The 21695-nt window shown below is 35.2% G+C and overlaps 3 protein-coding genes across 5 annotated transcripts in view; 1 reads left to right on the top strand and 2 right to left on the bottom strand.

The window, feature by feature from the left end:
• The window catches only part of LOC112047449 (uncharacterized), a 47951-nt gene extending 33530 nt beyond the window's left edge, over nucleotides 1-14421 (bottom strand). Inside the window, exons 1-10 of the mRNA XM_052885942.1 lie at nucleotides 14146-14421; nucleotides 13933-14030; nucleotides 12325-12375; nucleotides 11419-11527; nucleotides 10201-10304; nucleotides 4832-4944; nucleotides 4130-4219; nucleotides 3245-3510; nucleotides 2121-2308; nucleotides 871-948 (exon numbers count right to left, since the gene is read on the bottom strand). Of these exons, the coding sequence (XP_052741902.1) occupies nucleotides 871-948; nucleotides 2121-2308; nucleotides 3245-3510; nucleotides 4130-4219; nucleotides 4832-4944; nucleotides 10201-10304; nucleotides 11419-11527; nucleotides 12325-12375; nucleotides 13933-14030; nucleotides 14146-14206 (1158 nt within the window). The 5' untranslated portion in view covers nucleotides 14207-14421. The remainder of the gene's footprint in view (nucleotides 1-870; nucleotides 949-2120; nucleotides 2309-3244; nucleotides 3511-4129; nucleotides 4220-4831; nucleotides 4945-10200; nucleotides 10305-11418; nucleotides 11528-12324; nucleotides 12376-13932; nucleotides 14031-14145) is intronic.
• Nucleotides 14422-14745: 324 nt separating this feature from the next.
• LOC112047429 (suppressor of cytokine signaling 5) lies at nucleotides 14746-16834 on the top strand. Its single transcript, XM_024084554.2, has 3 exons — nucleotides 14746-15385; nucleotides 15460-15753; nucleotides 16529-16834. Exons 1-3 carry the CDS (start codon nucleotides 14898-14900, stop codon nucleotides 16671-16673), a joined length of 927 nt encoding a protein of 308 aa, XP_023940322.1. The 5' UTR covers nucleotides 14746-14897; the 3' UTR covers nucleotides 16674-16834.
• Nucleotides 16835-16863: 29 nt separating this feature from the next.
• LOC112047428 (ubiquinone biosynthesis protein COQ9, mitochondrial) lies at nucleotides 16864-21538 on the bottom strand. 3 transcript variants are annotated; one of them, XM_052885867.1, is made up of 6 exons: nucleotides 21324-21511; nucleotides 18777-19123; nucleotides 18615-18706; nucleotides 18418-18538; nucleotides 17397-17600; nucleotides 16864-16988 (listed from the first exon to the last, which is right to left on the bottom strand). In XM_052885867.1, exons 1-6 carry the CDS (start codon nucleotides 21349-21351, stop codon nucleotides 16953-16955), a joined length of 828 nt encoding a protein of 275 aa, XP_052741827.1. In that variant the 5' UTR covers nucleotides 21352-21511; the 3' UTR covers nucleotides 16864-16952. The 3 variants fall into 3 exon arrangements, with proteins under 3 accessions (XP_052741827.1, XP_052741826.1, XP_023940320.1); XM_052885866.1 differs by lacking the exons at nucleotides 16864-16988; nucleotides 17397-17600; nucleotides 18418-18538; nucleotides 18615-18706; nucleotides 18777-19123 and adding an exon at nucleotides 19243-21093 and having other exon boundaries at nucleotides 21324-21538; XM_024084552.2 differs by lacking the exons at nucleotides 16864-16988; nucleotides 17397-17600; nucleotides 18418-18538; nucleotides 18615-18706; nucleotides 18777-19123 and adding an exon at nucleotides 19243-21074 and having other exon boundaries at nucleotides 21324-21538.
• Between the last annotated feature and the right edge of the window lie 157 nt (nucleotides 21539-21695).

Raw genomic sequence — 21695 nt, 5'->3', positions numbered from 1 at the left:
GACTCTTTAAATCCCTGTAGCTCCGAAAGTAATGATCGCAGATATCCTGTTACTTTTAGAAAATTGCTTTACTATTAGCATACTCTTAATTTATATACAATTTAAAAAACTGTCATCCTCCCTATTCCTCTAGTAATTTTTAGGATATCAGATTTTAGTTAGTATATTGTATAACAGTTATGATGTAATAGTTAAATCTGCAAACTGCCCAATCACCTTCAAATTGTTTAGTGTATTACATTCATCCGGCTATTTGCCATTGCACCAATTTGTGGGATTGTGGACAGTAACAATGAGCGAACTCGTTTTTAAGCGGCGTGTTCCAAATATAGACAATCTTGTCGATCGTTATCCTTGACTCCCATTCCGTAAAATGATTGTATGAATGGACTAATCTTTATGAAATAAACTTAATTGATGTTTGAAGCAACATATATATCTATGGTCTATAGTAATTTATAAAGAAGAAAGAGTTGATTGTTTATTTGTTTAAACTGAATAGGCTTAGAAAAATTTATTTCCAAAAAGGGTTCTATATTGATGATGGTTAGATAGACTAAGATGACTTTAGAAACATTCCCAATTTACAAGACACATTGAATGGATGGCTTGAATAATTTAACTAAACATATTTAAGGATGATGTGATGATGATGATGAATTTATGGATTTTTTTTGCTATTAACATCAAGGTATTGTCAAAAGTCCAAGTCAAATTAAATTTAAATTAATTGAATAAGATCAATGTGTTTATTTTAATTATCTTCATAATTTTTTTATTTTATTTTATTTATTTTTTAATCATCATTAATCACTTATACATAACTAACTAACTTATATATAACTGATTATCTGTATATGTGTTACTTACGTTTTCTAAAGTTGTCTCTGTGTTGATCAAGTTCAAATGTGTCAGTACATTGGGTTGTGCCAGAAAATTGTATAGATTCTGAAACAACAACAGATGATTATGATAATGCAAAAAGTGAAGAAGAAGTGTAAGTAAATGAATCTCATCATTAAGAACCCTTATTCTGCTCGCTATTGAGCACAAGTCACCTCTCAGAATGAGAGGGGTTAGGCTTTATTCCACCACGCTGGTCAAATGCGGATTGGCAGACTGCACACACGTAGAGAATTAAGATAATTCTCAGGTATGCAGGTTTCCTCACGATGTTTTTCCTTCACCGTTTGAGACACGTGATATTACATTTCTTAAAATGGACATAAATGGAAAGTTGAAGGCGCTTGGCTCGGACCGGATTCGAACCTACACCCTCCGAATCGAAGGCAGAGCTTATATCCATTTGGCTATCACGTCATAACCGCTTGACATAGTGCTCGAGTGCGTCATAGACGCTTCATAGTTTATAGCTATTAGACGTCCGCTAAGAATGGGTTTTGTGACAGGGTTAAGGAGGTCAAATGGCAACAACGCGATGTGTCGCAAGCCGTATGTGAACATTCACATGAACGTCATCCTTAAGGTTGTTGTGCGACAGGTCCAGATGCGACAGCGTGGAGAGGTGGCACGGACTGTCGTTGAGCATGAGCGCGAGGTGCGACACGGTCTTGCCCGTCAGCGCGCACTGCGACAGCGCGATGTGTCGCGAGCCGTATGTGAACATTCACATGAACGTCATCCTTAAGGTTGTTGTGCGACAGGTCCAGATGCGACAGCGTGGAGAGGTGGCACGGACTGTCGTTGAGCATGAGCGCGAGGTGCGACACGGTCTTGCCCGTCAGCCCGCACTGCGACAGCGCGATGTGTCGCGAGCCGTATGTGAACACTCACATGAACGTCATCCTTAAGGTTGTTGTGCGACAGGTCCAGATGCGACAGCGTGGAGAGGTGGCACGGACTGTCGTTGAGCATGAGCGCGAGGTGCGACACGGTCTTGCCCGTCAGCCCGCACTGCGACAGCGCGATGTGTCGCGAGCCGTATGTGAACACTCACATGAACGTCATCCTTAAGGTTGTTGTGCGACAGGTCCAGATGCGACAGCGTGGAGAGGTGGCACGGACTGTCGTTGAGCATGAGCGCGAGGTGCGACACGGTCTTGCCCGTCAGCCCGCACTGCGACAGCGCGATGTGTCGCGAGCCGTATGTGAACACTCACATGAACGTCATCCTTAAGGTTGTTGTGCGACAGGTCCAGATGCGACAGCGTGGAGAGGTGGCACGGACTGTCGTTGAGCATGAGCGCGAGGTGCGACACGGTCTTGCCCGTCAGCCCGCACTGCGACAGCGCGATGTGTCGCAAGCCGTCCGGGTTGTTCGCCAGCCCCGTCAATATACTCATGGCCCCTGAAAACATCAATAGTAACCTATTTAAATTTCCCAGCACATGGCCAGCCCTCATAGAAGAGAATTTGATGCTTAGACGCTGTACCACTTTGTATTTGGCGTATTTGAAAATTGAGCAGGCAATATTGTACCGCGCGCGCGCGCTGCGGCAACCATGTTTTTTTTTTTTTTAAGTCGTCTATTGCAGTCCGCTGTAGCAAAACGTGTGTTTGTAACGCAGAATTAGTGTTTTTTTTGGTTTCCGTACGACCATTTTTGTTGCGTTGAGACAAGTAGTTGAAGCCTAAACGACGAAGTTAAGCGCGTGTGAATTTGGATAACTAACTAACTTTGCCGCGGTAGTGGACGATAAAATTATATCTGGACATTGAAGTGCATAGTGCTGGAAGTGATTTGTGGTGGCCTGCAGACGGGTGAATACATGAAATACACAATTATCGATCTCCACATATTACACATAACCTACTCTTCACATCACCCGTCAGCTGGGGTCAACCAGCCTTTTTTTTTACGTGGGGAAATCCTCATGGATACCTTCTCGCCACGGGGAGGCAATAAGGTTATGTCAGACTTCAACCGACTAAAACCCCACGGTGTTCCGACTCGCCGCCTGTTGACTGAGCCACGGGAACATTTCATAAACTACCGCAACTGGGGTCAACCAGCCTAGATCAACTCGCGACCCTTCGACAGTAAGTAGTCATTGCCTATCTGACCAATCTTTGAAGGCTCTCGATTCGCGATGCAACGCCGTATTTCGACCGCCCGTCTTCCCCGTTTGGGCACCTAATCGGTTCACACAACACCACCAACTTCCCAACTCAGAGTTAACAATTATTACTGAAAATTTCTTGGAAACAAGAAAAACTTACCTTCACATCAAGGATATAGAGAAAAGCTATCGAGATTTGTAGTCTAGTACTAATATGTAGTCACCTTTGTCTTCGATGTGGTTCTGCGACAGGTCGATGGTGTGCATGGCGGGCGGCTGGCGCGCGCGCACCAGCGCGTGGCCCAGCTTGGCGGCGTGGTCGTGCCGCAGCGTGGCGGCGCGCCAGCTGAGCTGTCGCGGCGGCGGCGCGGCGGAGCGCAGCAGGCGCGCCACCGCCTCCCACGCCTCGCCGCCCACCCGCACGCCGTCCCCGCACACGCCGCTGAACCACGTGTTGTGTTGCAGCGCCATCACCAGCGGGATCAGATCCCTGTATCACGCAAATTGTCATATTATACACATTCTTTTACTATTGGCTAACAACAGTGCGGTATTCTCTAATGATGTTGTGTAGTAAGTCACAAATGCGAGTTAAGAATTCATCTTTATCTTTTCAAATCATCTCATTGCAGCCTTACAGGTCTGAATCCTTGCGCTCGCGCACGTCGGACAATGTCTTATCACTTAGTTGAACAAAAAAAAAATGTGACTATTAAAAAATAATGCTTTTAAACTATGGGAAATCATTACATAGGAGAGCGAGAGAAGAGCAGGTGTACTCTACTTTTATTGAAACTGTCGTGTTAACGCCTTTCTTTCTTCGTATCTCACCGCACCCCTGTATCGGAGTCGCATAAGTGATTCGTGCTAGTAGGCCCGACTATACCAACGGACAGGTATCGAACTATCCATATTTGTGCTTGTGTGCATAGTACAATACTACACGTCTTTCGTTTCCAGTTTGATATTAATTTATGTGGAAATGTGAAATATGAATTCTTATTTTTTACCCAAAATCCATCAATCTTCCTCAATATTTTCATCAAATATCAAGCAATATTTTACATGCGGACAAGCTTCCTAATGCCAGTAATTAATGCTCAATTTACCTCTGATCTAAATGGTCGAAGTCTTTTAAGTGTAGCATTCTGATATCGTGCGCCAAATATATCGTGTCAATGTCCCACGCGACTTCAGCTCTGGAAAAAAAACAAAGTTCAAAAATATTTGATAATTCGAAGGTAAAGTTAATTCTCAATTGCTAGTAGAACACAAAAGGAGAGAAAAATCATAGAGATTGTTGCAATCTAGATAAGTTGGCAAATGATAGAAAAGAATGGCCGACCATTAAGTGTGATAAGAACAGGGAGATGATAATGATAGGTCTACTCTGCGATTAATTTCGTATCAGGATTCGAAATATATCGATATCAAGTAATATAACTATTAAGGGTTTCTTAAAAAAAATATAATTTAAAAATTATGTACTTTAAATTTTCAAAAACGCTGTCATCCATTTTGTGACGTCACAATGTCACTAGAAGAATAAACTTCAAACTAAGGCATTTCCAATTTTTGCTTCTCTCAGTGATTACGGGTTTACGTGACGTCATGACATGGCCGATAGTGTTTTGGCTTGTGTATTGCCAATGTATTCATGTCTCAAAAAATTAAATTTTTTTTATTTTTTTATTTCAATACAATTTATAACCCTTTTAAAAATGTGTCAACTAGCTTAATGTTTTCTATAAAATGTGACCACTCTAGACTCTGGAGTACTATAAAAGCCTGCATGTTATGAAGAGCTTCACCTGAAAGGCGTTTGGTAAAGGTCGCACATAGCCGCGTACTGGTTGGAGAAGTCCCCGCAAGTGGAATGTTTCCTCGTGCCGCTAACCGGCTGGAGTTGGAATGGTAAATGTACCTGCAATAATAAACACAACAATCAAATACACGAAACATTACAACAATTTCAATTACTGCTGAGGAAACCCCATACGTTATTTTTTCAACCTCATCCGACACTCTACAACTCGTTTGTTTATGCTTTTGATTTTTTTTTCCCTAATGGAAAGATACATTAGCAGCGAGTAACATAGGCTAAGTATATTTTATCCCAATACTCCCAAGAGACGTTAAGTACGAGGACAAACTGCGAGGCATCTGCTAGTTATCTGCTAGTTATGCGGATGTCCGCGACTTACATCGTACACCTACCCTACCATACCCCTACCTCTGCCTTATCTATATCCTACCCCAACCCCTACCCTAAGTATCCTATGTATGTCTCCTGGTTCTAAGCTATACCATCACCTCTCCACCAATCTTAAGCTAAATCTTCCTTGAGTTATAAATAGTGTATCTAACAGTACTTTCTTTTTAAAGATAGACCTGTGTTCAGGGCTTTTGGATATTTAATATTTCATTATGTATACAAACATACCTATAGGATTAAATCGAATGAGATTGGAAAGAGCGAATAAAGTAATCCTAACGCTGACGAAATCGCGCAGGCTGTGCTAGTAATAATAATATAAAGTGTTAGCACAAGGCAACATACTGATAGCATACAAATCAAGCACTGTTTTAAGCAAATGTAATCTGTCTAGCATTCTCTAGATACCTAAGCATAGTAGGTTATATTTTTTTTATTCCATGACAAGTTAGTCCTCACCTCCCGTTAAAAAATAAAACTTACCTTACTAGTACTTAATGTGTAAAAGAATTTCTTTATTCTCAAAAACCCAATTTTTTCAATACTTTTACTAAGCTACCTTGACCTTACGAGTATTTTCCTATTTAGGTATTACAAAACTATATGAAAAAAACTACTTAAAAATATCAACAAAACACTATTTGTTAGACCTAATTGTAAAGTAAAAAATACTTTAATATTAGTGCAGACAACTATTTTTAACCAACTTCCATTCCCGTGGGAATACAGGGATAAAATAAAGTCTTGTTACTCCCTGATAATGTAGCTTTCTATTGATGAAAGAATTTTTCAAGTCGGTCCAGTAGTTTTGAGTTAATTGGTTACATACAAAAATACAAATCTATTATAACAAAGATAAATAAACAAGCTACTTACACTACAAAACAAAGTAAATATTGTAGTGTCCTTCAATGGGGTGACCTATAGGATACAATTAAAAAGACGGTCACGTATTCATACCTACAATTTGGGTATCATGATTCATGAATCATCGATTAAAAGTGAAACTCAATGTACAACCAATTTAAAAACTTAATTAAACTCTTTAAAAAGTCTCTTTTATTTTATTTATATTCTATAAAAGTTAGCCCTTGGCCACATTCTCATCTGATGGTAAGTGATGATGCAATCTAAGATGAAAGCGGGCTAACTTGTTAGGACGAATATCCACACTCTTTTCGGTGTCTACACGACATCTTACTGGAACGCTAAATCGCTTGCCGGTGCTTCTTTGCCGGTAGGGTGGTAACTATCCACGGCCGAAGCCTCCCGCCAGACCTGGACCAATTAAGAAAACCTCAATCGGCCCAGCTGGGGATCGAACCCAAGACCTTTGTCTTGTAAATCCACCGCGCACACTACTGTGCCACGGAGGCCGTAAAAATTATGCCGTTTATGTTCAACAAGCAGTGGAGTTTTAGAGATTTAAAAATTGCATATATCCAGAGTGTTTGTATGTTAAGCATTTAGATCAGTTGTTAATTTTTGAGTTATAAATATTGTAACTAATTAAACCCGATTTCGTTTCATAGTATACCTAATATTTAAATGTCATTTCGATCTTTTTGTCATAACAGAAGATACCTTCGAATTCCGATGATAATATATTTTTATGACTCTCTTATTTGTGAAAAATTTAAACGTTTTCAAGGGTTGACCCGTTTTCCAAACTTGTAATTATTAATATTATAAATTATTTATGTATACAAGAGCTGTGATAGCCTAGTGGATATGACCTCTGCCTCTGATTCCGGAGATTCGAATCCGGCCCGGGGCATGCACCTCCAACTTTTCAGTTGTGTGCATTTTAAGAAATTAAATATCACGTGTCTCAAACGGTGAAGGAAAAACATCGTGAGGAAACCTGCATACCAGAGAATTTTTCTTAATTCTCTGCGTGTGTGAAGTCCGCCAATCCGCATTGGGCCAGCGTGGTGGACTAAGGCCTAACCGCTCTCATTCTGAGAAGAGACTCGAGCTCATCAGTGAGCCGAATATGGGTTGATAATGATTTATACATAGACATGTAACAACTAATAACCACAAGCGAGTATAAGTCTATGACGAGGAAAAAGCTTTTGCTTATTTAAAACACTAACCGCAACTCATGAATCACTAAAAAATTACTCATTCAATTTCTTTGTTTATTTTGAATACCACGACACACGAGCTTGCCTGCGATTTCGCATGATGGTAATTGAATAAGATTCAGTCTAAGATAAAAGCGTGAAAAGGGTATGACAATAAAGAACTCTATTAACCCAGATCTTGGTTATACTGGCATTGAGAGCACCGAAGATCTTATTTATTCGTTTGGGGGCACGACATACTGTTATTTAATAAAATGGTGACTTGATTTTACTTTCATTCAAATGTAATTTTTTTTATTATTATAGAACAAAGTATCCCAAATAGGGTCACTAGGCACAAGTTTGTGAGTTAGTCAAAGTAGGTATAATTTATTTAAATTATCATATAGACAAAAAAACAATAAAATAATTGACTTATTATTTAATAACGCAATGCTTCTGTTAAGTATTATTTTTTTTTATTTGCTATATTGCATGAAAACTTGATAAATCCGATAAAATACAGTCAGTGACCTGTGACCCCTTCACATCGAAACCAGACATCAGATCAGTCTGATGTTGACTCGTCAATTAATAAATAATCAATTACATCTATACTAATATTGTAAACGGAAAGATTTGATTGTTTGTTTGTATTGGTTATAATAGATTGTGAAACAACCTTACCGATTAAAAAAATCTTACACTATGAGAATCCTACATTAACCCTGGTAGGCTAAAATAGGCAATATTTTATCCCCGTATACCTATAGGAACGGGAACTCCGCGATTGAAACCCCAAGATGTCTGCTAGTACTACATAATCGTATTTTTAACCGACGTCAAAAAGGAGGAGGTTCTCAATTCGACGCTTTTTTTTTTTTTTTTATTTGTCATTTATAAACCAATTATGAAAATTCTTTTTTTGTGTGAAAGAGCATACTTCCAGATTGGTCACATTTATTTTCATGAAAATCGGTTTAGTAATTTTGTGTTAAAATCAAAATAACTGAAATACGTCTTTGAAGTCGGTTCAATTTTTATGTTAAATGGATTTTAATTTAACGCCGCAGCTAGCATGTCTATTCAATATTTTTACAGAATTGTTTCTCAATCGAAATCTGCGGAATACTTGTTTTGCTAACGCTTGCGTAAAGTAAAATTGGTTGAAACTTGTAACTTAAAAACAGGTCTTCACTTTTTATTTATCTTATTGCGTTTATTTTTATTTTGTACCAAAGTCTCGTTTATTTTTATATCGAAATCGATGACAGGTTCGATTTCGGTCGCGATTTCACCTGATAATAAAATGATGAATTGATGATGGTAGGTATTTATAAATACGAGTCACTGTTACAATCAATTTAAAAAAAGTACGTTTTCGATTAAAATATGTACAGGTGTGTAAATACAATCTTTGAATTTGTCTTTTGAGTTGCGTCTTTATATCATTCGATTGCGATAAAACTTTGGTAAAATTGTTGTGATTCGTTCTGGATTAGTAAAACCATTTTACTATAAGTAGGTCGCGCGAAGCATTTGAGCATTTTTCAAAATTTGGCCACGAACAGACAGAGCGCGGTTTTGTCTGTCCGCAATTTTCTCAAAAACTACTTATCCGATTAGGGGTTTCGTTGTATAGGTAAATGCATTATTTTCAGGTTTAGTATTCACATAAAACTTTAAATTAACTATTAAAAGTTATTATTAAAGTAAAAAAAATAAAAAACACGCTTTTGGCACGCACTAAAACTTACAAATATTGGATTTAAGTTATTTTTTTCAAACCATTTGATATCCATATCATGGGGGTGGATTTCAAACAGCCAGTCCGCCATCTTGGAGAGGCCGCCATATTGGATTAGTAATGACATTTAGATAATCATGTATTGACATCAGAATTCGGAGCGTGTGCAAAATTTCATCCTAATCGAAGATCAAATTTTAAAAAGATTACAAGATTTGATTTTCTTAAATACATAGTCTAATATACGCGTGTTAAAAATATAACTTAAGATCACATACGAAATATAATTTAAAGTTAAATAAATAATCCAACGAAGTTCCCAACTTAAAAAAAACAATATAGGAACAAAGAAAACTCAATGGAAACAATACAGAGATCATTACCGCGCGCCAGTGACCTACCGTCGCACTCAATTTCAATTAAAATAATCGCGATGGAAGCGGACTTAACGAAGTAATTAAACAAATAAAATAATGGTTGACGCTTTTGAAGCGTTCATTCATAATCTACGTACTCCAAGGTAGGTAGAGATCGCCAAGCCAGGTCGTATTTGTGTTTTAAATCTACATCTCCTACTAAAAGCTGTAAGCTGGCGTAAAACATTAATAGTTATTATAATTCCCAATTTAATTATGTACGAGACATGGTAAATATTATTTCATTCAAATATTTTTGAGAGCAAACTCCATTCGTGCGTCGGAGCTGACACACACTTTTTTTTTCTTTGAATAGAAGGAAAATGTTTTTCATGACCAGTATTCCTCCTTTCATAACGACTAAGCCAAAAGTCTTAGATAAGAGTGGATACGACAATAAATATGACGACTTTACCTAACGGTAAAGCTATTGAAACTTTGTGCAAGTTTGTGGTCAAACGCAAAACACATCTAAAATAACCCTTTTGTGGCACATTTTTCTTTTATTCAATGACAAGTTAGCCCTTGACTGCGATCTCACCTGATGTTAAGTGACAACATGCAGTCCAAGATGGCGAGTAAACTTTGGAACAGGTACAAGTTTATTCTATACCCAATACTAATACTCATACCTTTGACGGTTTCTACGCGGCATCGAAACGACATCTCTTGACATGACAACTCTAGAAGTAACAATACCTCACTGCAATCGAATAATATTCAGTGATCGTACCTTGGATACAATGTCCTCCATAGCTACATTAGGAAATAAGTCATCAAACGCGGCAATCAGCGCGTGAATGGCATTTATAACGCCTTCCACGGACCCCTCCTCGCCTGAAAGTAAACGTGATATTTACCTAATTGAGCATTCTGTTACGCACTTTTGGTTTCGATTATTGCACATCGGTTTTGCTATCGTATCACACTTAACACAGTTGTTTTATGTAACTCCTATCGTAAATATTCTGTTCGATCATCAATTTCACGGAATGCCAAGTACCGATTGGCCCGTGAATGGCCTGTAAGCATTGCATCTTGCTGTCAATCGTGCAATAAAAAAACCTTTATAAATGTACAAGTGGTTGGCAACACAATAAATTTATGATTGCATTTATGTATATTAACTACAAAACTAGTGTTTGATCCTAAAAATTAGAGTGTAAAACAAGAAATACCTTAATTTCTGATTAAGGTATTATATCAAGCTACAATCTTAATACAAATACCTTTTAATCAGTTCATATTATTGTACCATATCATTGAAAATATGTTACCTACTTTATACACAAATATTCTAAAGTGAGAATCCTATCCACTTAATATTAATTAAGCTTAACTTTAGCTTAAAAGCTAACTTTACATTTACACCTCGTTCCTCTGAACCATTGGTTCCCAAAGTGGTCCAGGTGGAACTCAACAGGTTCATAACGGTTCGTAAGCAGGGGTCGATGAAATTTTATCTAGTTTCACACTGAAACTAAATAAAAAATCGTTTTCTAAATAAAAACTTGTGGTAGTTTTTTTGATTGCCCAACTTTGCTTTTTTACATCCACTCACAATAAATTAATTAATTCAGCAAAAAATTTGCTTGGAACTGAGCCACAACGAAAATTTCGTTAGTAGTGTAGTTAGATACTTTTTCGAAATTTGATAAATTATATCGTTAGATACTTATAAATATTTTTTCGGAATTTGGGAAATGGTAGAAATGTAGCTGCAGGGAGCCCACCAGAATCAGGTAGATTTCGAGAATGGTCTATGAGAAAAAATAGTTTGGGAACCTCTGCTCTAAACTTATTACTTTTTCAAGAAAGGCATAAGGCTTTGAGTCAAATAGTCACGGCAGTGCGTTACCATGACACAGACTAATAATAATATAAACGACCCATTGAAACTTTACGTTAATTAGCAAACAATAGACATAATTGTTATCAATTAGTTACTCACCTATCAGTATCGACACTGGTTTGTGTTCGTGAATGAGTGTTATTGACAAATGGTTCGCCTTTTTGCTCTCCAGAGCCTCTATTTCCATCAGGTGAAATCCATTGTCGATCTGCAACAGATGGCATGCATACAGTGGCGTGCACGAATGTTAGACCAGGGTAAGCACGAGGCGTATACTCGTAAATCGTAGATGATGATGATGAAGGCTTTTTAATGAAATAATAATTTTCAATCACAATTGTAATCTTGTATTTTCTAGTAACTGCAACAAGACCCGAGCCATTTAGAAAATATAAAATCTTAAATAGACCACAGGCCGGAATCAAATATAGGAATTCTCTTTTGTTAACCAAGATCACGTCCTCAATAATCTATTCCAATGGTCATTCTTTCCTAGTGGCTTTCGCACGCTTCTGTAACTTGAACGCAAAAATTGGTGTAACAGCAAACTACCAAGCGTTTTCGAGCCGCATAAGTGACGTGTCCCATCCAGAAGGACACCTGTTTTTTTTTCAGATTGAATAAGTGCCATAGACTTCTTAATGGGACCTCAGTGGCATCACCAGGGAGTTCGGGCAAAAACAGTATCGCCCGAAGTTTGTAGCAGAAGAGATGGGCGGAATGACTCTAAGGCCTAGTTCGGACTACTTAACTATCTTAGTCGAGTACCAACAATTTTTGGGCCATAATCCAAAAATTGTTTGTACTCGGCTAAATAACTATCTTAGTCGAGTTGAGACATTTTTTTCAAAAAATCCAAAAATTGTTTGTACTCAGCTAAAATACTAAAGTAGTCCAAAGTAGTTCTAAACGCATATGCTTAGTTGTCCAACCCCTTTAACCATAGCTTTTAAGGTGTAAAAGTTCCTTATCATCCTATAAACAAATTGTCTATATTTTCCTTACCCTAGTTGGCACTTTTGTTGTAGTGATAAAAACTTTGAATGATGTCACAACCTGCAACAAATACATCTTTGTAATATTTAATTTAAAGGTCAACAAAGTTTAGTAATACTGAACTTTTAACTATTTAAAATTTGAAAATTTGACCCCCAACACTCATGAATTTTGATTAAACCAACATCAAATTCTTTTTATCACAACAGAATAACGCTGATCTTTGGATACCATGACATACCAGATCTTCATCACATTTACTTAGCTAAGAGCCGATGAGAAAAGTATCAGCTTTCAAAGAAAAATATTCAATTCAATCTATCTATTTGTTTATAATTTGATCTATCCTATCCTACTTCCTACTAATTTTATAAAGGCGAAAGTTTGTATGGATGTATGTGTTTGAATGTTTGTTTGGATGTTTGTTACTCTTTACTACTGAAGTGTTTTGGCTAAAATTTGGAATGGAAATTGATTTTTCTTTGGATTAACACATAGCAACATAGGCTACTTTTTATCCCAAAAAAGTCCATCCTGAAATTTGCAAAAACCTGATGATTTTGATGGTATGAATATTTGTTACTCTTGTGAGTGTCATGCTATCATTTATGAATGGGAACAGGTATTGTGCAGAGTAACCCCAGAGCTTCTGCTAGTAGTATATCAATAACACACATGAAATCACAATCATCAACATCACAATTCAATTCATCATACTCTCCTCTCTTGCTTTATTGCATTTCATGTTAATGAAATTATAAATTAAAGTTTAATATGAACACATAATGCTCAACTTTGATAAAAAAGTAAAGCAGTAAAATTTCACCGCTCTCTGCTATAACTTCACAGGCATAGATCTATTTGGACATTATGTATTAATTAAATTAACTGATATATGTACAGTTTTTTGTGTTTTATTTCATCATCCAGAATTTCAAATTGAACTGAATAATTTTAAATGGGTTTTTTTATTGTAATAGCTTAGGTTTAAGCAAATATTTTTATTTCTGTTCCATAACTGTAGAAAATGTAGATAATAGATTTTAATTTGAAGCATACAAGATTACAAACAAAATTACTTATTTAGCTACTGTAGTAAATTTTGTATATAGTTTATAGTTTTAGTATATAGTTATATATCTACAGGAATTTAGAAAAAAAAAAATATTCTAGACAATCTATTGCAGATAAAAAGAGCCCTAAGGTCACAATACTACAAGAAAGACTATTATCTTATAATAGCTACACATAAGCTGCAGTTAGTGGGTGTGGGTCCAGAACACATACATAAACAGTATAACCAACAGACACACCTAAATGACTCATGTTATTGTCCAGAATCTAATCAGTTACAGTTAAGACTTATCAATGGTCATAGGACATTGTCTACAGTCAACAATATATTACAATTACAAATAGTATTGAAATTTTCATTTATTTATACTATTCTGATACTAGGCTAAAAACAAAGATAGTATAAAATAAATATTGTAAACAGATGTTACCTTTTTAAAGCGTTAATTAATTAAATAATATTTTTCCAATAATGTCATCATTCTTTTTATTTATTTAAATCATTTAAAAAGTGTTATAACATAGTGTTGGAAAATTACTTACCAAAACACGATTATCAACTTTATCTCCTCTTGATTCCATACGAATAAGTGATTTGTAAAGGATTCTAACATTTTTTCCTAATACATTGATGATACTCTCTAAAAAGATATTAAATTATATGTTATAATAATATTTACCAAACATTTTCAATTTTGACTTGTACATGGCACATATTTTAGAGAACTGTACTATAAATTAATAAGAAAAAAATACCGTTTAATTCTGTAGATATTTGGGATTTTGTTGACATTTTCACAATTTTCTTTAATGTCATCACTACGAAAAAATTATTTTTTTATGATATACTACATCCATGCTCAAGGAGCTGTTTAAAATCAGAATTATTGATAAGAAATTAAATTATTTAACCATTTCTTAAACTTTATAAACACATTTCACTTTAAGAATTGAAAAAAAATAATATCGACTGAAAATCCACAACACAAAACTCAGTGCAATTTTTTAACTAAGAACCACAGATTATTATGTAAGCTAAGAAGAACACAGAGACACAGACGAACAGCTTCCAATAGTCCGAAATCAACCATAGGTCTTTTTTTCTTAAACTGGCTTTACGACTTTGAGTTCTAGCCTATAGTTAGAACCACAGATTGCTTTAAGACATAATTGTATTCAAGAAACTACTGTCATAGAGTTCACAAGAGCTCCAGCCGATTATTTAATTTTATTTATTATATTATATATTTATTTTATATACATGTTTCAGACGTATTACTGCATGTAACGTGTAACGAAAGGAAATAAAAAAGGAATTATCTTTGACGATCTGTGATGATTTTTCTGTTGTTTATTTAGTCTATGACTGGACTGGTTGATTTTTTTTAAGTTGTGAGGAAATAACAACAATAGTCAACAGATTAATTCAATAATTAATCCATTATCAAACGTTTTAGTTTACTCGTAGTAATATTTATGAGATAAAACAGGATTCCGAATTTCGTAAGATGAATAAAAATTATGAAAGATGTACACATTGCAACCGACGCAAATGGCTTGCCACTGGTTGTCTTCGAAAATGGTTGAAACCTATGGAATGTAAACATTTGCAACGAACTGTAGACAGCAAAAGAGATCTAACTAACACGGATATAGTCAATCGTGTTTATTTGCCTGAACGTAAACCCCCTGTCAATACGAATAAGTTCGTTAGATTTTGGAAGAATAAACTTTTCGTCACTGGCAGTGTTCGTTCGTTGCAGAGATATTTTGGAAGTAAAAATAGCAACGGTGAACATTTATGTAATTTTGGTAAGACTACCGAGCCCTCGACATCGACGGAGAGGCATATGGTTATAAAACTCGATTCAAAGAAAGATCTGGAATTTGAGAGATCAAATTTAAGGTGTCAACACGCAGATGGTCACTCAGTACTGCGAGGACATCACCAGCATGTGTCTATTGAGAGTTGTGCTATATACTGCCAACTTTCCAAGTAAGATTTTTGATATCTGCTCTTCTAAAATGCAATTCTTTTCAACATCATGTAATTTTTGGTATATTTTTTAGGCATGGTTGGTACTGGGGTGGAATAACGTCAACCGAGGCAGAGAAGCTACTGGCCGGACAGCATGACAATGTTTTCTTAGTGAGGGATTCTTATGACTCGAGGCACATCCTTTGTGTTTCGTTCCGTTGTGTTGGACGCACGCTACATGCAAGACTCAGACATGCCAATGGATTATTCTCTTTGAACAATGAAACATACGTGCCTGCAAACAGAATATCTGAACATTGTGCTACAGTTGCAGTTAAATCAAAACTATTTGAAATGCCTGTTAAATTAGCCAGACCTTTAAACAGGTATTAAACAAAGCTTACAGTTTATGTTGTAAGAGGTCTTTTTTATAATAAATAACGGACACCCATGCGGAATTTTGTGTGAAGTGGACACTTTGTGTGGAATTCAGTTTTTCACAAATCCTGTAGGAATCATGGATTTTTCTGGGATGAAAAGTAGCATATGTGGTAATTCAGAGTAAAATCAATTTCCATTCAGAATTTCAGCCAACTCGCTTCAGAAGCTGCAGCGTAAAGGAGGAACAAACATACATACTTACACACAAACTTTCACCTTTATAATATTAGTGTGATTATTACTTATTCACCTGCATGGTTCCAGTTCTTGTAGGAATATGGGGATAACATATAGCCTAATAGCACTCAAGAATTGTTTAGCTCCCCAACAGTTAGAATTTTTCAAATTGGTTCAGTAGTTTCAGCCAATGCAAACAAACAATCAAATCTTTACTCTTTATAGTATTAGTATAAGGGTAAAAGTTTGGATGAAGGACCATACGGAGGTCTCATTTGATATGGAAAACCATGGCCTTCTACTATAAATATAGCAACACTTCATTGAGTATGCAAGAAACACATCTTACAAAGTGCAATACTATAAATGCAAAAGTTTAGAACAGCTAAATGGAATTGGATAAAATTTGGCAGAAATAGAATGTAGTTTGACATAGCACAGAAGTTAATATTATTTGATATTCTTGTATGAACAAGAAAAATGTTATCTAGTCCTTTATACCTTATTGAGCTTAAATTTTAAGTTTAATTTTGTTTGTTTCAGATTTGCCAAGTTAGACTCGCTACAAAAGATCTGCAGGTTTGTAATCCGACAAACTGTTTCAGACAATTTATGGAGTAAATTGCCTCTACCAAACAATCTTATATCATATGTGTCGCTTGGGAGTGACTACATTGCACCCTTATAAGCAAACCAGACAAAACAAAATGTGCCTTAACCCTTCAGTGCATGTATGGTATGTTAATCCATTGTTAACTTAAGACATGTCCTATAAAATGATTAAAATGTTTTTGAATTTTATACAAATCTCTATTCAATATAATATAATAAAGGATTTTACTGTGATTATCAAGGAGTTTTTTTAATAACAAACCAACTTAAAAATACTATTTTATTTATTAATAATGAAAAATATTAGAATACTGTCACCACATTTACTGTCACCTTTCAAAGAATCTTGAATTGTCTACTTCAAAGTATTTATTCCCAACATATTTTTTGCCTGAAAGGAAAGGAAACAAGTTATTTATTATTAATAATAAACTTGTGACTATTATTAAGATGAAGTTAGTTTTTAACACTGCAGTAAGTTTTAAAAACTTTTTCATAGAAATCTTAGTACTTTTTACTGCATGATTACATATAACAACAATATTACATACAAAAATGGGTCAAGTTGATACTGTCAAAGTCAGTTAAAAACAAGCAAACATTAGATGTTTTACATTTCTAAAGTTTATTTCAGATAGCATGGGTACAGTGACAATACACCTGTATGATGTTCATAATACACACTATCATCGTGAATTGCAGCAAATGAAAGAGTAAAACAAACTGTCACCCGCACCATTCTACCTGAAACAAACCGTAGCTTGTATAGTTTTAAATACCTAGATAAATATTAACTTACAGTAACAAAAGCAGCTGTCAGCGTTTGTGGAGCGACTGCCACAGGATTCATGTTGAGTGCTATTTGGATCAATTCTGCATCTCGTATACGTGATTTAACAAAACTTCTAGTTGCACTACTGTTTTGACTACTGTCTGTTAAATAGAACAATTCTGATGCTTTGTAAATTCCAGCCAAACCTACTCGTCGTATGTACCAGTTGAACTAAAAGTAGAAAAAAATTTCAGTCTATTATTAAAAAGGGATGTTGAGCTTAGAACCATCACACTCTTCAAATGTGGTGTGCTGAGTTGGCTGTAATGTTCGCGCCTCTTAACTGTCACTATCAGAGTGCCTAGTGGGAGTTTTCAATGTTTTCATACTGTGACAATAGCGTAAACGTAAACGCGAATTTCTAAGGAATTAAACAGTTGTGCAGTAGTGCCACTAGATGGCGCTGTTTCAATTCCTTAGAAATTCGCGCTTACGTTTACGCGATCGCCACAGTATGAAAACTGGTTAGCAAGTCAGAGACAAAGGTTTGTAACACTACTACCAAGAACTTCTCAACTAATATTCATTGAGATTTTCATGCAAGAAAAGATCACTATTTCATACTTTAACCCAGAAACAATCATGTCCTGTCTGTTGTAAAATAAATGAACTACTGGGCCGATGAAACAGTTTAAAAAACTCTTCAAATTTATCTATACTGATATTATAAATGCAAATGTAAGTCTGTGTCTGTCTGTTACCTTTTCACGGCTAAACAGCTGAACCGATCAAGGTTAATTTTAGTACTAAAATGGTAAATGGGATCTTGGAGCAAAACATAGGGTATTTATTGACCCTAAAATAAAAATAGAAGGGGCTGAAAGTTTACATTGATTTATATGCAGAAGATGTCGCGGGTGTAGCTAGTTAATTATAATATAATAATTATATAAATATTATATTAAAATTAAAAATAATAATATAAAAATAAAATAATTGCGTAATTTTAATTTATTTAAATTTGAGAATATAACAAAAAGAAACTTACATCCACACTTCGATCACCTGTGTGATAACAAATATCATCAACTAGAGATAGGAGTGTTGCTAAACAATTTGGAACATTATTTGGAAGTGTTTGTATTGCCATTGCCTTAGGCCAGGTACTCCTAGAAAGATGTGAAATTTCATTAACAGGAAATACACAAATAATGTAGGAACTAGTTAACTATTAGTAATACATACTTGTATGGTTCAATCATAAGTATTCTTGTCATTATCGCATTTTCTATTTGTTGTGCCGGCACTTTTGGTTCCTTTAACTTCTCTTTAGGCCACTAATGAGAGAACAGACTTCTTAATAAACCATAATTCCAGTCAGAATAATTAAAGAGGGAGATTACTTACAGATTTCATTTCCTCAACAAGTTTTTCATTGCATGTTACATTGAAGTAGTGCACTAGATCACCGCCTCCATTTGGAAACAAGCCATGACTGACACCAGGATATCCAGCAGCCTCAGCACCGTGAGCTAGAGAGTCGACTGACCAACCACTTTTTGTGACAAAGTCTAAAGCTTTAGCTAGTATACGTTTTTTTATATCCTCTTCATATTGATGATCATCCTGATCTGTGTTTGTTGCCACCACAATTTCTTTCTTTGCTCCTTGACAATAACTTCGTACAATTTTTTGTGTGTTATTGATTGCAATAGCAGTAAGTGGAATAAATGATCTTCGACCATATCTTAAGACTGTTAACAAAAAAAAACTCAAAATTCATCAAATTACCTTAATTATTATAAAAAATATTTCAATAAATGAGATAATTTTATGAGAGGCAATTACATATACATAATTAAAAACACGTATAGTTTGATTAAGCATTTATTAATAAAATGTAAGTGATCACATTTCTTGGCTCTTATTTGATGAAATACATTCAGATAATCTTGCAACCAGACACTCTATCAAATGAAAAGCGTTTAATGCTGAATGTAATATTTCCTTTTTGTTCTCTGTAGGAATCTTGTCTAACATATTACCACCAACACTGATTGCAACATCAACTTCTTTATTAATTTTATTTGTTCTCTGTGCTTCTTCAATATCCTTTAATTTTACTTCATAATGAGCTTTAGACATGTTTAAGCCAGTTCTTAACTTCTCCAAATAATCTGATTCAATTGAAGAAAAGCAATCTCTGATTCCACTTCTATTGGTAATGTCTTTCAATGCCAGATAGCGTAAGAAATTTAATGCACTTATTATTTGATCAGCAAGCTCTACAAGATCAGATTCTGGACCGTGTGGCAAATGACATATTTTATTAACCATATCCTTAAGTTCCATACCAGTAAAACAAACTGGCAATTCTGGTTCCTTAAAAGCTTCATCTAAAGAATTTTTATATAATGTGATAGCATATCCTATCATACCAGAGTGATTGGCAACACTTAACATGTATTTAATTAGTAATAATCTACCCTTATATTCAAACTTGTTTACATGATCACTTATGATTTTAACAGATTCTTTGCGAACAAACTCATAACTACTATAAATAGCAACATGAATTAAGCTTTTGCATAAACTGTAATGGACTGGTACAGTAAGCATTTTGTATGAAACATTGCTGGGATACTTTTTCAATATTTCTTTACATAATGTTATGCCCTTTGTTAAAGGGCCAAATAGATCAAAGCTGAGCAAGTGTACTACACAAAGCAGAATTGTATGTACAACATATTCATTAGAGTATACAAGAGGAATTACTAAATCTGGCACTTGAAAATGATTAGAAAAGAATGAATAGTATAACCCAGACAGTGTAGTGAGATTGATTTTATCTTCGTCTTCATATGGAGGTAACTCTTCATCATTTGTGAGATTCTTATTTGACTTAGTTTTGCTGCTTTGCTTATGATGGAACTCTACATAAGGTAAAAGTTTAATTACATTTTTCAACAATGTGCTTATATCATTAATAATGCTGACACAACTTAGCCTAGCTTCACTAGTTGAGTTTGCAATGGGATCCAAGTCTACATAGATCAAAGGTTTTCCAAGTAAGCTTATTAAAAATGCAGTTATTATTTCTTTTGTTCTCACATTTGCATCAGGTGTTGTCATTTCTTTAACAAATGGTGTGTAAAAAGGTGGTAACAAAGAATAAATCTTAATTATTCTTCTAATATTTGTGTCAGAGTCCATCAAGAGACGTTCCTGCCCTTCTAACTTATGTTCAGGAATAGGTATAGCATCAATGTATGAAGCGATTGAGTTTAAACACCATTCTAGAGATCTGCCTCTTTTGGCAGACAACTTTAGTAGAAGCTGTTGCAATGGTTCCATGATGATGGCAAATTGTGCATCATTTTTAGCTACTTCTATCTGTTCAATAAATTCTAAGAGAGCTTCCTCAGGAGTGGCCTTCTGCACAACAATGGCTAGCATCTCTTCACAAGCACTATATAGTGAGGGCTTAATGATCATTGTATCATTTTGTATCTTGCCTACTATAACTGAGATCAAGTCCCAGCAGTTCTCTTTAAAACTATGAGCATATTTCTCTTCAATAGGCACACTGAGAGCTTCTTTATATTTGCCACTGTCCAGCAATGAAGAAATGAATTGCACAACATCTACAGGTTGTTCCATAATGAGTTGTGGTAAGAAAGCTTGTAAGTCCGAACTTTTTGATCTCTGAAATTAATTATCTATGCTGTAAATATATACAAGTTTTAAATCATTACTATAATTTTCTGGTTTGGATGTACAATCTTTTCTTATCCACAAGAAATGATTCATTTCCATTTAATTCAATTTATTTGCTAAATGTTCACTCTGATTTTCAAGTACTCAGGTTTAGTTAATAGATTCAATGTGGAAACAAATCATATCAAAGATGAATGAGGATTCTTTATCGATGAAAAATATTTAGAGCATACTCACAATTGATTGCCCTTGGTAATTTATTCATAATTATTTTTTAAGATATAAAAATATTTTTAATCTGAGGCTGACGTCTGTTATTCAAAATTTATTTAGGTTTCCCATACACATGCTACATTTAATTATTTAGAAATAAACAAAAATATTCTGCCGCAAAAGGCAAAATCAGCAAAATTGAGAAATGAAATGACGTCATGAATGAGAATGACAATTGATCGACCACAAACGTCAAATAAAATGACATTTGACAGATTGACAGTAATAGAGGATTCTAACTGGCTTTGGTTTCTAGCTCTTTTGGCCTTTATCAAAACAATAAACAAATAGACCATTCCATCCTCAGACCAACTATTGTATAGGACCTGCCTCGCT

The sequence above is a fragment of the Bicyclus anynana genome, chromosome 15 (genome assembly GCF_947172395.1).
Source record: "Bicyclus anynana chromosome 15, ilBicAnyn1.1, whole genome shotgun sequence".
NCBI lineage: Eukaryota > Metazoa > Arthropoda > Insecta > Lepidoptera > Nymphalidae > Bicyclus > Bicyclus anynana.
This window is presented reverse-complemented; position numbering and strand designations above follow the sequence as displayed.

What these genes read in the sequence shown, in the direction of transcription:
- LOC112047429 (XM_024084554.2), top strand. Translation starts at nt 14,898, where the DNA reads ATGAATAAAAATTATGAAAGATGTACACATTGCAACCGACGCAAATGG. An exon ending in ATATACTGCCAACTTTCCAA is followed by an intron (nt 15,386 to 15,459) that starts GTAAGATTTTTG and finishes TATATTTTTTAG; the next exon opens with GCATGGTTGGTACTGGGGTG. An exon ending in TTAGCCAGACCTTTAAACAG is followed by an intron (nt 15,754 to 16,528) that starts GTATTAAACAAA and finishes TGTTTGTTTCAG; the next exon opens with ATTTGCCAAGTTAGACTCGC.
- LOC112047428 (XM_052885866.1), bottom strand. Translation starts at nt 21,029, where the DNA reads ATGGAACAACCTGTAGATGTTGTGCAATTCATTTCTTCATTGCTGGAC.